At 41.8% G+C, this 15,031-nt stretch overlaps 1 protein-coding gene across 2 annotated transcripts in view; it reads left to right on the forward strand.

Moving 5' to 3' along the window:
- The window catches only part of robo3 (roundabout, axon guidance receptor, homolog 3 (Drosophila)), a 97,861-nt gene that overhangs the window by 67,943 nt on the left and 14,887 nt on the right, over positions 1 to 15,031 (forward strand). For both annotated transcript variants that reach the window (XM_069666872.1, XM_069666882.1), the window contains exons 10-15: positions 6,892 to 6,973; positions 8,934 to 9,102; positions 12,111 to 12,277; positions 12,416 to 12,537; positions 12,636 to 12,852; positions 13,389 to 13,513. In XM_069666872.1, the coding sequence (XP_069522973.1) occupies positions 6,892 to 6,973; positions 8,934 to 9,102; positions 12,111 to 12,277; positions 12,416 to 12,537; positions 12,636 to 12,852; positions 13,389 to 13,513 (882 nt within the window). The remainder of the gene's footprint in view (positions 1 to 6,891; positions 6,974 to 8,933; positions 9,103 to 12,110; positions 12,278 to 12,415; positions 12,538 to 12,635; positions 12,853 to 13,388; positions 13,514 to 15,031) is intronic.

Genomic DNA, 15,031 nt, shown 5'->3' on the forward strand with positions numbered 1-15,031 from the left:
TGGAGGAAGCAGGAAGTTTGGTTTTGTTTAATATCACAGAAATAATAAGTTATGATTTTAAAGTGTATATCTGAACATGAAAAATAAGAAAGAAGGAATAAATAAACAAATATGAGCCAAAAGTAGCTCTGTTGTCGATGAATTCCTAAACCAATTAGAACTTTTTATTCATACCTGCCATTTCACTGCTTTTAATTCTCAGTTTTTCTGAGTTGACCTTCAACTTTTAGTAAATTAATTGTATATTTTCATTCCATCGCAGAACACATTCAAATGCACTCATTAAAATGTTTTCACTATCAACATGTTTCACTATTTGCACATCAAACACCACGCGGCCCACAGTAGATAAACATGATAAAACACATTTTTTAATTACACGTTAAGAATGGAGCACTTAAAGAGAGGATATTTTCACGGTTGACTCAAATGATTAGACTTTATGAGAGGAGGAGGAGAGGTGGGGAATGTAGCAAAGCCGCATCTGTGAGGCGTGATCACCATGATAATGAGCGTGCAAGGCCATTAGCAGTCGTTAGCACCATCTTACTCTCTGCTAATGAAACCCTTTCTACCCAGAATTCCCTCCTGGGTACGAAGCAGCACCTGAGGTCACCGCAGCCTCAGAGAGAGTCGAGGAGGCCCGCACATAAATTGATTGCGGGTTCTCAATGATTAACGATCGCTGAGAGTTGTAATTAAATCCTCGATACATCAGTGCGAGTGAGGGCTGGATGAATGAGAGAGGGAGAGGGATGGAGGAGCACGAGGCTGAGTAGATTGAGGATAAAGAGTCAGGAGTCTGAGGCCTAACGTACATTTTCTGCTTCATGTGGGAATTAAAGGAAGCTGACAGCTGAGGACTTGGATGTGCTCATGCTTTGGAGCCCATTTGAAGCTGTCAAACAGCACGTTGAAGTTTCTCTGCTTCTGTTTGATCTGATTCTGCACAGTGAGCAGAGATGCCCTCAGTGATGGTGGGGCTTTTGTTTCACAGCAAACTAACAACAACATGGTGTTTATGGCGTTTGATTTCATAGACGCGATCACAACATGTCATGTAGAAAATGTTTCTTCCCTTAAAAGGTTTTTTGTTGCTCTTAAGTTTCCAACTTGTCAGAACCTGAACACTTGAGTCCAACTGTAAAACAAACAATCAAGAACTAAAGTAAACGGCATTTCGTTGTTTCCATAATATTTTCTTTTCTTTTGCCTAAAATATAGCGTACACTTAAACTGAAGTGTTAGTTTATATGTACGACTCTTTTAAGTGGCTAAAGTAAATGGTACTCCTGACCCTGTCTGCACCCGTGCTTAGCTTAGCTTCCGTGTATGATCCTAACAGGATCTGTGCTGACTGTTTTCTACTGTGCGTAGTACATTTACTATTGATAAGCACCTCATACAACTCCACTTCAAACAAACCAAACTATCCCTGTAACACTGACGTGTTTCCTTCTGTAAGCTGTAACGCTGGAGGAAACCTGACGAACAGTTGAAAGCCATGCTGATGACCCTGTGAGGCTGTATCTTGGCACACTGATTCTTTGAGCTCCATTCTCATCTTCTAATACGTTCCCAATTAAAACGCTAGCACTAAATGCAAGCGAAACTGAGACTGACTGGAGCACAGCTTCTCAGAAGAAGGAGTTAGTGTATCAATGTAATGACAGCATTTAAAAAAAAGACCTTATCTCTTCTTTATGGTTTAAAAGTTTTTTAAAGTAATGAGAGACTTTCCCAAAATAAGTATCTTAAAAAACATTTCTCAAAATAAGTTTCTCTAATAATGCGTTAATATATCAAACTAATGAGTTGATATCTAAAAATAATAATTTATTGTCTCAAAATAATGACTCAATATCTCTAAATAATTTTAATATCTCAAAATATTAAAAAAAACTTTCCCCAACATGTGAAAAAGTTTCTAACTATTTAGAGATTATTTATGTAAACTCTTTATTTAGATAAACAAAGTCATTATTATCAGAAATGTATTACTATAACAAACTATTTAAAGCTTTTGTTTTTGCCTTGTTTGTTTCCTGACATGTTCTCTTGAAAAATCTAGCAGATTTATCTCTAAAAACGTCAAAACATCCTTTCATTGTAGCCCTGTAATGGAATAATCCCAAAAGAGAGTGTGAAACACACTGAGCACAAAACTCTGACCACAGTCTTCCTTCTGCATGACAGGAAATAAATGATATTAGCATCGTGAAACACATTTAGCCCTGAAATTATCAATCTAAATAAGTCGATCTCATCTGGGCCCCTGGAGGGGGACAGATGGTCTGTTTGTTCCTCCATCCCTGGCAGTGAGGAGATGCCATTACCCCGGGATCTCTGCCAGACACACACACACACTGCCGCTGCCCCTCACCGGTGCCAAGACGTCCTGGACAGACGGGAAGTCTGTGTGTGTATGAATGTGTGTGTATGTGTGTGCGTGTTGCTGGCGGGGGGTTAAAGAGAGGTCCGTGCTGCCGTCCTGCTAAACGGTTGATGTGGGCGTGGGGCAGGGGATGTGTGTATACAGCAAGGTAAAAAGAAAATCAAGGGTGATGAACAGTTGGGAAACAGAGGAGGCCAAACAAAGCCGGAGGACTGCATGGCCCAGAGAAAACAGATTACTGTGAGTAATCAGGTTAAAGCAGGAAATCAAGTTCATGTGTCGACTTTAAACCCCAGTGAACACATTTTATAGTCTGTAATCAGATTTCCCCAAAACACCCTCCCAAAAAAGATCTGACATCATTAACAACCCTCTGTGTGCGTCTATTGTGCAGACAGCTGATCCCAGTGCTAACTGGGTGGTTAGCAGGTGCTGGACTAAGAGAAGGAAAAGTCACCAAAGGTCACATCACTCTGTTTGATTGGCAGATGATTTCTTGGAGGTAAAGTGCAGAAATATCCCTGATAAAAACACTGAATTGGACTTCACGTTGGGCTGTTTTAATCTAAGATGCTTGGAAAACAAAATCTGAAAGTCTGCAAGAGCGAAGAGGAATATCTTAGCTAGTTACGCGTCAGCTAGCACTAGCCCCCATGAGGATGCTATGGATGATGATAAAGTGACACTTTATGAACCACAGAGGGCTTGCTAGCAAGGCCACTGGGCAGTGCTTAAGTGATACAGAGGACACGTAAATGAGATTCACAGAAAGCAACAGCAGAAAGACAATGAATTTGTTAAAAATACAAATGTTCTGGACAATCACAGCAGACCTTAATATGTACATCTTGTGGGACTAAAGGAAGACCCCTTCAAGTTCCTCACTGAATGGATACCCAGCATCCTGAGCGGAACCGAACAAGCCCGCAAAACCCTCACCAGTCAAACAATCCCACACCTGTCTTGATCATGCGACTTGCAAAAGCAAAATAAATATTTTAATATTCTTAGATTTCCTCGGTAAGTCTTTCGCTCCTCCCTCCTGTTCTCCCTCTTCCTCTCCCCTCATCCATTTTTAGCAATCTGTTTCTCACAGCGCCCAAAGCTGCCGGCCTTGATTAATAGTCAGGTGTCCCGGCTGTTTACCCCCCCTTACCTCCCCCTCCGTGCTGATTCCCCATCCACCGATCAAACGCCACCATCTGGGGACCTGCTTTCTAGCCCTCAGACAGACGCACCATCAGCCCGGCCCATGGGTCAACTCAAGGTCAGGGCCTATTGAGAGAGAGGAGGAGCAGCGCGGGATGTTGAATGGGAGGAGAGTCACCTGTCCCCTGTCCTGCAGGACGCTCTGACAAGCCACTTAGTCCTGAGTAATTCCTCTGTCAGCGTTACTGATGAGCCGGCTCAGACTCAGCAAAGGAGGATGGCCGAGCGGCTCAGCGAGGCATCAGTCATGATAGGCTGTGCTCTGCACATCGTCTGCATAATGCATGGGGTTTTCAAAGGGAGTAATGTGGGCTGTGCTCGCAGAATAAGAGAATAAGAGAAGATTGTGTTTGCGTGTAAATTGATGAAGTACAGAGGAGGGAAACATCTTCCAGCAAAAGAGATTAAAAACTAATTAAAATGTCCCAAACACACCCACACATACCTGTGCAACCACACACACACACACACACACACACACACAAACATACGCACATAAACACATAAACACAGAGAACAAGAACAAGATAACTTTTCAGAGAGCCAGCAGCCCGTACAGGTGAATGTATCTGTCGGTGTCTTTGCTCTCACAATGATCTGTAAATGCAGCCAATGTATCCCACGCTTTTAATGTTGTGAAGCAAGTTTTACAACCTCAAATTTATATTGTAAGCAAACAAACAAGGATGATTATAATAACTTAAAGAGCCAGCTCTCAGGAATATTTTGTCACCTGCTGTGTTTATTGGGTGGCACTTCACTTCCCCCACTCTTTCAGTCAGGAACACTCATCATGGATTTAACCATTTATTGCCAAATGGAAATACAGTTATGCTTGGCGCGCTCGGCTTCGCTCTTAAGTTGCTCCCTGGGTTAGCCGAGCAGCATGCTACGACTTCCCAGGGAGCGCAAAGCCCTGGGGTTTTTAGAATGGGCAAAAGGCTTTAGACAATAAAGAGGAGGAGGCTGAGTTGCTGAAGGCAAAGCATTGCCAGCAGCAGCAGTAGTAGTGTGTTTGCAGCATCGATGTAGCAGAGAGAAGGAAGTTGCATTTAAATGGGCCGCTTGTTGTGAGAAGCGGCTGTGATTGGTGTGTTACTGATAAGAAATGATGATTCAATCAGCTGGGGCGTATGACTTCCGTGTCCGTGCATTGTTACCTTTCTTGGCATGTTAGCTGACATCAGACTGAAAGCAACCGTTCAGGAAGAACATTCCAGGCTCTTTGGTTGTTTGCATTCAGGTGATCGGAGAGACATTAAGTCTGTTTGCAGTGATCAATGATTTTGAAGGCTGGTCAGACATGTAGGCACTGCCCAGCTGTTAAAATCTGTGGATTTTTCCAACTTACTTTGTTACCATTGGGATGATTATGAAGTGAAGAATCATGGTAGTTATTCTACAGGAATGAATGAATGCACATATTTGATCAGCAAATGAAGCCCCTCAATGACATTGCGTGCAGCTAAATCAGAGCCTTGTTCAGCCTTTCGTGTGAAACGTAACATTTTACACACGGTGCCCCTGTCTTTCTGAACGCCTCTTTAAACTTGAAAATGAAAGAGAGAAATGAAACAGAAACAAAAACGACCTGCAGCAATGAAGCTAAAGCAACAGAAAGCTGTTCAGAGCGAGGTGTTACTTCCTCAGTGTCACATTGAGAGATTCCCCTGTGTGGAGACCCCCAACATCTCCTCTGTTGTAGGCAATTTCACAGCCCGTCTCGCTTTTGGCTCGCCTCCCCAAACATTTAACAGCCAGCGCTCACGTACACACACACACACACACACACACACACACAGAGGCACATCTATCACACACCTTAATTACATCTGCTCGTAGCCCGTCCAGAATGCTAAGTAGCTGTTGAGTATAAAGACCGGCTCCTCAGAAACTTCAGACTCGAGCTGGTCATTAAAATTCTGCGCTTTGATCCTTTAACTCCCCTCCTCCTCCTCCTCCTCCTCCTCCTCCGTGCACGAATCAGACGAAGAGCGTGAAAGACACCATCTCCACTTTTACCCCGACTTCAAGTCAGTCCACTGAGAATACAGTATGTCATTTACAGAAAACATTGAAATGACTACAATTAACAAAATGTCACAGGAGAAGCAGTTAATTAAAGCAGTTGTTATAGTGAGGTCATTAGAATACAAATGCAGCATTTAACAATAATTGATGCCCAAGAGAAGCATTTTATTACTATTTAAGAATAATGATGAACAGATTTAGATAAACATGCCCAATTTATTGCATCTTACTTAAAAAAAACAAGGCTGAAATTTACATGAAAAGTATCATGACATGACATGATGTCTCTTCACATCCAATAAATCTGTTTGAAAGTGGGGGTATTATGCTAATTTCAAGCTTCATATTTCACTCTGTGATACCTGTAGAGTAGCTTAGCATAATTTATAGTTAAAAAACTCCTCATTTTTCTGGTGCTCTGTGCAGGCCCTCATACAGCCTCTGCCTGAAACAACTCAGAAACCCCGCTTTCTTCTGATTGGGGCAGAAGCCATTTTTGCTCTTGGATGACTAAAACGAAGAAAATGGATTTGTGGTTGAAATGTTGCAGGCAGCAAAAAAAAAAAAATGTTTATATATAAAAGCGAAGCACTTAACAAATCTTCAGTATTAGAAACAAAAAATAGTCTCGTCATCAGGCAGAATACGTTTTAATGCTTGTTTTAAACCCTCCCCAGGCTTGTTTGCTTTGTTTTGGGGAGAATTCAGCCAACAGTTGCATGAAGCTAGGGCACCTCATGAAGTGTTTTTGAGCTACAAGGTTGTTTAATCATCAGAAACTGACGGTGCATAGCAATGTTGAACCTCTCTATATAGGCTTTTATTTCTACCAAAAATATTATGTGCTGGTCAGGGGGTGCTTGTCTGAAATATATTTCTATAATCTTACAAAAAAGGAATATAATGACTTTTGACAGCGTTAAAGAGGCATTTTTTATTTAGAATATATAATATATTAAATTGCCTCAAAAGGGAGCTTCAATCTGCTCTGCACTGATACTAAAAAGCCAATCTTACTCTGATGATAAAGTGTAAAGAGTCACTTGGGCGGCTTTGTGTGAATAACAGCTCTCTGCTCTGCCGGCTTTCATCCACCTGAACCTCCCTCTGCTCTGTGTTCTCACTACAAACACTCTGCTGTGAGAGATATGACATTTAGTCTCAATCACTGCTAATGGGTGCATTAACATAGTATCAGGGTCCCGCTCACACACACACACACACTGAACTAATGATACATGTTTTTCTGTTGCCAGGAAACGGACTCTGGGGTTTACACCTGCCTGGCTTCCAGCTCCAGTGGAGAGACAAGTTGGAGTGGAGTGCTCACAGTTAAAGGTAAATTGTCTCTGTGTGATTTAAAAACATGCAAATGAAGCAACATGGAAGAACAAAGGGATATATCATCACAAAACAGCCTAAATGGAGCTGGAAAAATGAGCATCTGAAACAGTAATCCTGGATGTTAGACTTCTATTTCTTACTACTATTCATTTTGGGTAAAAGTTCTTAGTTAACAACCATGAAATTATCAGTTCAAGATTACAGTGTGACCTGCAGATAAGAAAAAGTAGAAGTGATTCATAATAAGTACATTTTCCTTAAAAAGTCTAACAAGGTGATATTTCTGGTGTTCACTGACTTCTCAAATTATAAATAAGTAGCTCAGTCTCTTAGTAGATGTATCGTCTTTGTTTGTAAAGCCGAAGTAGCTTAAACCTGCAATCTTTCTAATGTCCAGCAGGGGCTAACGCCATTGGTCAAAAAAGAAGTCCTATTGTATGTTAGTCAATAAGAACACAAACCTTTTTCTCAGAGAATTTAGTTTAGTTAGCTAGTTTCAAGTCTTCTTTGAAGAGGCGTATTGTACTAATGCAAGCTTCATATTTCACTCTGTGATACCTGTGGAGTAGCTTAGCATAATTTACAGTTAACAAAATGTATTATTTTTCTCACATCAAAAAACATTTTTCTCACACTGCTGCGCTGTGCGGGCCGTCATACAGGCCTGAAATAACTCAGTCAGCTCTGTCCCTTTAAGAAACCCCGCCCCCACAAGCCCACTTTCTTCTGATTGGCCAGCTCTCTGTGACGTCACAAAGTGCAGCAGGAAGAATAAACTGTGTGAAACCTGGCGCTCACAGCAGCCTGCAGAGTGAGAATCAGAATCAGAATCAGAATATCTTTATTGTCATTGTAACAGGTACAACGAAATTAAGTGCAATCCTTTGTTGTGCAAATGGAAGCTGAGAAGCCTGGGGATTACTCCAACATACTTTTACCTTCAGATTTGAAACTTCACCCACGCTTAGTCTGGACATCCAACATTGTAACATTATTTTTATATATATATATATATATATATATATATATATATATACATGTATTAAAATGTGAAACAGCATAATACCCCCTCTCTAAAATAAAATGAAGTTTATTTTGGCAATTACCATAATAAATTATTAAATTACGGGTTGAAGTCCTCGCACAGGGTATGCTTTAGGGAGTGTCTACTAGTGATTGACAAGTCACTACCACGCGCAACCTGTCAACCAGGACAGAAGTGTAGAAAGGTATCCACCCTCTTTTCTAAATATGGCCACTACTGGCTCTAATAAAAACAACATGGCAATGGTCAAAATGGCAAACATGACACTTTAAAACAGTTGTCCACAAACCAGTGGGAGATGTCACGCTGGCTACATCCAGTTCTTATAGAGTCTATGGTCCTGAGGCTGTTACCAGGCAGACTTCAGGCTCTGTTAGTGCCTGAATGTGAAGCATGATGTTTAAAAGGACCATGCACTCTTCTATAATAATATGAGTAAAGGTTAAAACTTGCTAACGTGACATACCGTCAGCCTAAAGCTCAAAGCACGCAGTCTATTGTATCACGCGGTGCTTTGTGAGGCTGTGCCCTCTTATTTTCTCCACAGCCCATCAGGTATCAGTGCATCAAATATCTCATTGTAGAGATTTCATTAGTGGCTTTAAATGAAGGAGTAATGACTTAACAAGCTGCTCTGATGACACCAGGGTTTGTTATTAGACTGTTAGTGTTGTAATGGTTAGTTAAGATCTAATAGTTGTCTTGAAAAACTAAATTGTGATTAGATTCTGTTAGAAGTGAGGAAGTCAGCCTGAAGCGACAGTGATGCAAATGTGCAGTCAACATTAGCGGGATTACACAGAGGACATTATGAAACACTAGTGCTTAAGGCAAATGTTGCAGTTTAATCTGATGTGCTTTTATTTCTCTCCCTCCTCCCTCCATCTTTGTATCCTCCTCACCATCCAGACAGCGCAGACTCATCAGCAGCTCAGACCACAGAGCCCTTCCAGCTACCTGGTCCGCCACATAAACCCATCGTCACAGACGTGTCAAAGAACAGCGTCTCTTTGACCTGGCAACCCAACGCACACGAGGGAGGAGCCGCCGTCACCTCCTACATCGTCGAGGCCTTCAGGTGAGTTCTGCAGAACCTAAAAAACATGAGTGGACAAACACTTTGCCCTGTTCCTCCTGAGTTCAGAACATCGTCATGCTTCTCGAGGACAAATGAGAGGTTTAGAGGTTGTCCTTCCACTTGGACTCATTGATGAACTGACTAGAATTTGCTAGTCAAATGTCAATGTGAACTCTAAAAAACATTTTTCAGCCATTATATAAAGGATAATTATGACTATATCTCACAAATGTCTAATAGGACTACGTTTTACATGCTTTCTATTAAATGGTTTTTGTCACAAATAATCACTCTTCTTTTGTGAGCAGTCAAGGCTGTTTTTTCCCATTTAATATATTAAATCTGGCAATTTAATGCATCTGTATTTTTCTTATCGCAAAAACCTTTACATTTCAGGGCTGTAAAAACACTTTCACTAAATCACAGAATAATTTCTTGGAAATTTGGTTTGCAGACCTTTAAAGTGATTAAAGTAACCACATTTATTAAGTCATAATGAGACAAAATCAGATTCAGTTCGCAATAAAACATACAGAGCATCTCCATGGATAAAATCTAGATGGGTGAAAATAATGCAGGTTTTACACATGAATAAATGTCATAACAAGCCAAACAAAGTACAAAGTGACAGAGGTGGACTCACAAGTACTCACCTTACTGTAAATTGAGTAGCTTTTTTGTGTCCTTTTTTGAGTATTTTTCAAAGCCAGTAATTTTACTTTTACATAAAAGTTGTAATCTCGAAGATCTCAGTTTCGTTCTCTTTGGCGGCACCTATGGTGATAAACAGTAATTGCGGGAGCACACTTAGCTCCCGCATACTATGCAGTATAAATGTAAAGGCTTTCATCAGTGGGCCAGAGTTAGATTATTACTTTAAATATGTTTTAAGTGAAATCTCTTGCTACATTTGTACATCCATCTGTTACTGAGTAAAATATGTATCTATGGATATTCTGAGATAGAAAGAAAAACTGACTTGGATCAGAAACCAGTCAAAAACAAGCCATTCAGATCAAAGTGTCATGCATCGCAACAAAATAGCGGTGCCGGTTGATTTTCACAGGGCCCAGGTTTGAAAATAATAGTTTAATTTTATTTAATTTGTATAGGATGCATGTGTAAGGTAACCATGGCAACATGTGTTTATTATAAAGATCAGCGGGGTGGGAAAATAACTAAGTAACTTGTACTTTGAGTACTTTTTAAGTCCACTACTTTTTACTTTTACTTGAGTCATTTTTTACTTATGTAAAGTAGTACTTTTACTTTGACTTGGGTATAATTTCAGTCAAGTAACCTCTGCAAAATATTCAAACATTTGGATGATATACAAAAAAGGGTAGTTATAGTGACAGACATGAAGGACTCGTGTCTTTCTTGAACCTCGTAGCTAATTTAGACCTTCATGAACCTGAATGCACCTCAACAGAGACCTTCAGCTTCACTGCCACCTGAGAGAGTCCACCTTGGATTAATTAAGAGTAAAAACTAGATTTGGCTGAGCAGGTCGGGCGGCTCACTGGATTGAAGGAGGCCTCCAGATGAAGACAGGCAGTGTTCTGGGGAAATGTGTCCTTCAATTCAATAAGGAGGAGAACACCGGCAGAGTTTAATCAGATCCAGACGTCCACTGTGGCCCCGAGCAGCCGCCGAGCGTTTCCAAGTAACGCAGACTGATTCGGTATAAAGCAGCTGGAGGGGACCGCTGGGATGTTTACAATAACATTTCCCTGCCTGAGGTGCTGAGGGGTGTTTGTGGGAGCACAGAGAGGAGCTGTGTGTGTATGAAAAGTGTTATAGTGTTTATTTAATGTACAAAGGGAGGCTCTCCATTCTCCGGGGGAGCTTGAATTCATTTTCTCTTTTTTGAGGCCGCAGCCTCGTGAGTGAGTGTGTGAACTCCCTCTGAGCGTCTCCTACACAACCTTGAATGTAGCGCTGGCACCGGGCGGCCTGCACTCACACACACAAGAGATGAGTATTCATGATGTTCGGGCTGAAGCTCACTACAAACCCCCGCAGTACCCTTGGGAAGAATCTAAAAGTGTGAAACAAATGGTTGGGGAGGCCTTTGTGACTGCTGCTCTGCAACGGTGACAGTAAACAGACAGTATAGAGAGACCTGGGTTTGAGAGGTAAGGCATCTTTTGGAGTGCCACCAGGCTGAAAACATGCCCTCGTTTCCTGTTGGCAGCTGTGCCTTCATACAAGCCTCATTACATTATTCATCGGGAGCGTAAATTGTCTCATTTGGAGGAGATCTTGTGGTGAGCACAAACTTCTCTGAGCTGAGTGACTTTGCTCACATCTGCTATTGTTTACCAGATAAGACGTATTAGTGGAAGCTAAAAATAGATCCCTATCGCCTGGAGATTTTCTCATGCATTGGTTAATTGTGTAGCTGCACATCAAATCAGCATTGCAAAGATCTGCTGAATGCAGGATTAAACTTATGCACATTTCTCTGTGCTCTTTCTGTGATGAAATGTAGTCAAGTGTTGTACCTGAGTACAAATTAGAGATGTTTCTTTGTGCATCATTATGTTAGACTCGATTTCAGAGACCAACGTTGCACATTTTTCCCCACTACTACAATTCTTTAGCAGCTATAGCTACAATAAGTGTAACTTTTTCGCTAACAAACACAAAATGAGATTATTTGTGTCGTCTTACTCTTGGTTAGGATTGGACTTTGGCTCTGGTTTTTGGTAACTGTACTATTCACAAATCATCCATCCATCCATCATCTATACCGCTTATCCTGTTCCTGGGTCGCGGGGGGCTGGAGCCTATCCCAGCTGTCATTGGGCGAGAGTCGGGGTTATACCTGGACTGATCGGCAGTCAATCACAAGGCTGCCATACAGAGACAGACAACCTTTCACGCTCACATTCACACCTGCGGGCAATTTATAGTCACCAATGAACGGGAGGATTAAGTATGGTTGGTACTATATTGTACTGCTGTCAGAAACTGAATAATGGGTTTTCTTCATTCTTTTACAGCCAATCAGCAGGCAGCACCTGGCAGACTGTAGCCGACATGGTCAAGATAGAAACCCACACCATCACCAGCCTCCTACCAAACACCATCTACCTCTTCATCGTCCGAGCCGTCAACGCCTACGGCCTGAGCGACCCAAGCCCTATCTCCGAGCCCGTCAGAACGCAAGGTGAGTCAGCACCTCGACACACCAAATAAAACATGACTCATATCCTTTTATTGTAAAAATAAACACCACGGCGTGCTAATGCATTAGCAGCAGCAGCACTCGAAAGGAGAAGTGAAAATATGTGTTTTCCCTCTTCAGATGTGAGTCCTACAGGTCAGGGAGTGGACCACAGGCAGGTGCAGAGGGAGCTGGGAGAGGTGGCAGTGCAGCTGCAGGAGCCCGCCACGCTAACAACAGCGTCCATCCGAGTGTCCTGGACTGTGAGTGCATCTCTGTTTTATTTAGGGAAGATGCTGTTAGGGCTCGGTGATAGAGAAATTTACTCTTTGACTTCATCTCCGTGTTTCTTGTCCTCCAGGTGGACCGTCAGTCTCAGTACGTGCAGGGCTACCGTCTCTTCTACCGGCCCAGCGGGGGAAACTGGCTCCTCCAGGACATCAACTCCCCTTCTGAGCGCCACACCGTCCTCACCAGCCTGCTCAAAGGGACCGAGTACGAGATTAAAATCCGTCCCTACTTTGATGAATTCCAGGGCAAAGACAGCCGGACATTACTGGTTCGAACCCCAGAAGAAGGTATACAAATCATTTGACCTCTAAAAGAAGTGTAAGAGCTTCAAAGAAAACCTCTCTAATAAGTTTCTTTGACATTGTGGGGCCTTGAAAATCTTCATTAGCCCGTCTGACACCACATGCATCTCAATAACGTTATCTAATTTTGGGGTTAATTTATATCCTCTGTGATTTAACATTAATTTATATTGATTGCTGTTTTCATAAAATTCAGCCTCCACACACGGCGGCTCCGGCAGCCTGAGGTTCTCAGCAGGTTTATATCAGTTGATCCAAACTGTAGATTAAAAACAAGGGAGCAGACATTTATTTTTTGCCATCAGCGCTTATAGACTTCGAATCGACCTGCCTGAGTAGCTGAGCCTGGAAAAAAAAAAGTCATTAACTTTTTAGAGCACTCAATAAATCTTAATATCCCATCCTGCTACAGCTCACTTTCATGTTTCTTCACCTCAATTTTACTGCCTTGGGACTTTTATGCAGTTAAGATGCTTTGTATGTTGATGAAATGACATGGAAGCTGTCTCTATCACCCTCAGTCCCCAGCGCCCCACCCAGAGGAGTCACAGTGGCAACAGTGAAGCTCAGCAACAGCTCCAGCATCAGCGTCTCCTGGGAGCCTCCACCCAGCGAGATGCAGAACGGCGTCATCCAGGAGTACCGGGTAAACACACCTCATCATGTTTGACACATGAGCAGAGTCACAGTGTTTCATCTGGAGGCAACAAGCAATGAACACTCGCGCAAACACCATGAAGCTGCACACTGAGAGAAAACACAGAGAGGAAACGATACAGCACAAATCGCACACACAAGTTTCCTTTTAAAGGCTGACTCTGCAATAGAAATAAATGCACCGGTGTTGGTGTTTTTGCTTAGTGTGATGTTCTTTCTTGGAGCTTCAGTAACAGTTTTCAAGCAACCTTTTTTTACAGCTTTGCATCCTTAAAATCTGTACAGTGTTAATTTGGCAGCTATTTTAGATTTAGTCTTAGTCTTAGGACGAAAATGCTTCTTAGTTTTGGTCACGTTTTAGTCGACGACAACTCAAAACAGTTTAGTTGCTCGTGTTTCCACAGCACGCTCTGCCTTATTTTTGACGGAGGGCCGTTTCGAGCATGCGTCAAGCTGAACAGAGCAGATCGTTCCAAATAGGAAGTCAGACTCCAAAACAGCAGAGAGCAGCCGGTCACTTCAAAATAAAACACCATGTACAGACTCCCTTTTTTTTATCCTATCAAAATATCAACATTACGTTGGTGGCTCGAGGCCAGAAGCCAATCAATCGGTCTGAGGGTCCCAGAGGTTATTCTATGCCATGGACAACAGGTAATTTATGGTGTTCAAAATGCTGTACTATACACTACATACTATATACTACATAATATATACTGCATACTGCGTTCGGTGGTAGTACTGTATGTAGTATGGAGGAGCTCTTCAAATTCATTCATACTACATTTTGGCCAAATCGGTACGTACTGCTAGTTTAGTATGGTATTATGGTATGGAGGTGCAAACTTAATGGGCCAGCACTCCGCTGCGCTGCGGTCCAGAAACGCCTCCTATGGGGTAGGGTGTGCGCCGTGTGACAGACCAGAACCACAGCACACACGGATCCTTTCTTTGAGCGCACACAGAGCCTGAAGCAGAAAGCTTGAGTTAACAGAGAAAGTTCATCACCACCTTTGTGATACTTGTTAGCTCTAACTGGTGCTTGAAGCTTTAAAATATAATGGATTTGAATGTTCAACAGCCGACCACAAACATTTTAGTCTCATCTTGTCTTTTTAACGGGAACAAAGCATACGTGTCGACAGAGTTACATTGTCAACGATGTATTTTTAGCTCGTCAACGTCTTGTCTTCATCACAGAAAAATGAGCGTTGACGAACATTTTTTATCATAATTTTCATTCATGAAATTAACACCGAATCTGTAAGATAATGACAGTTTTGTAAATTATGCTCTAGCTATTATGGTTTTTAGTTCAGATACATTTAAACCGGCTAATGTAAAAAACATCTCTCGTCTTATCGTTCGTCGTATCGTTGTATCGTTGTATCGTTAACAAATAGCTGCATGTGTTGTGTTACAGATTCAAGAGTGAATGTTTATGAGTGAAGTAAATATGAAATGTTTGTCTTGTTAATAAAGTGGCAGAGTAGATAAATCCTTCGAC

The sequence above is a fragment of the Semicossyphus pulcher genome, unplaced genomic scaffold (assembly GCF_022749685.1).
Source record: "Semicossyphus pulcher isolate SPU_LCO1_2020_fin unplaced genomic scaffold, fSemPul1.0.p SCAF_10, whole genome shotgun sequence".
NCBI lineage: Eukaryota > Metazoa > Chordata > Actinopteri > Labriformes > Labridae > Semicossyphus > Semicossyphus pulcher.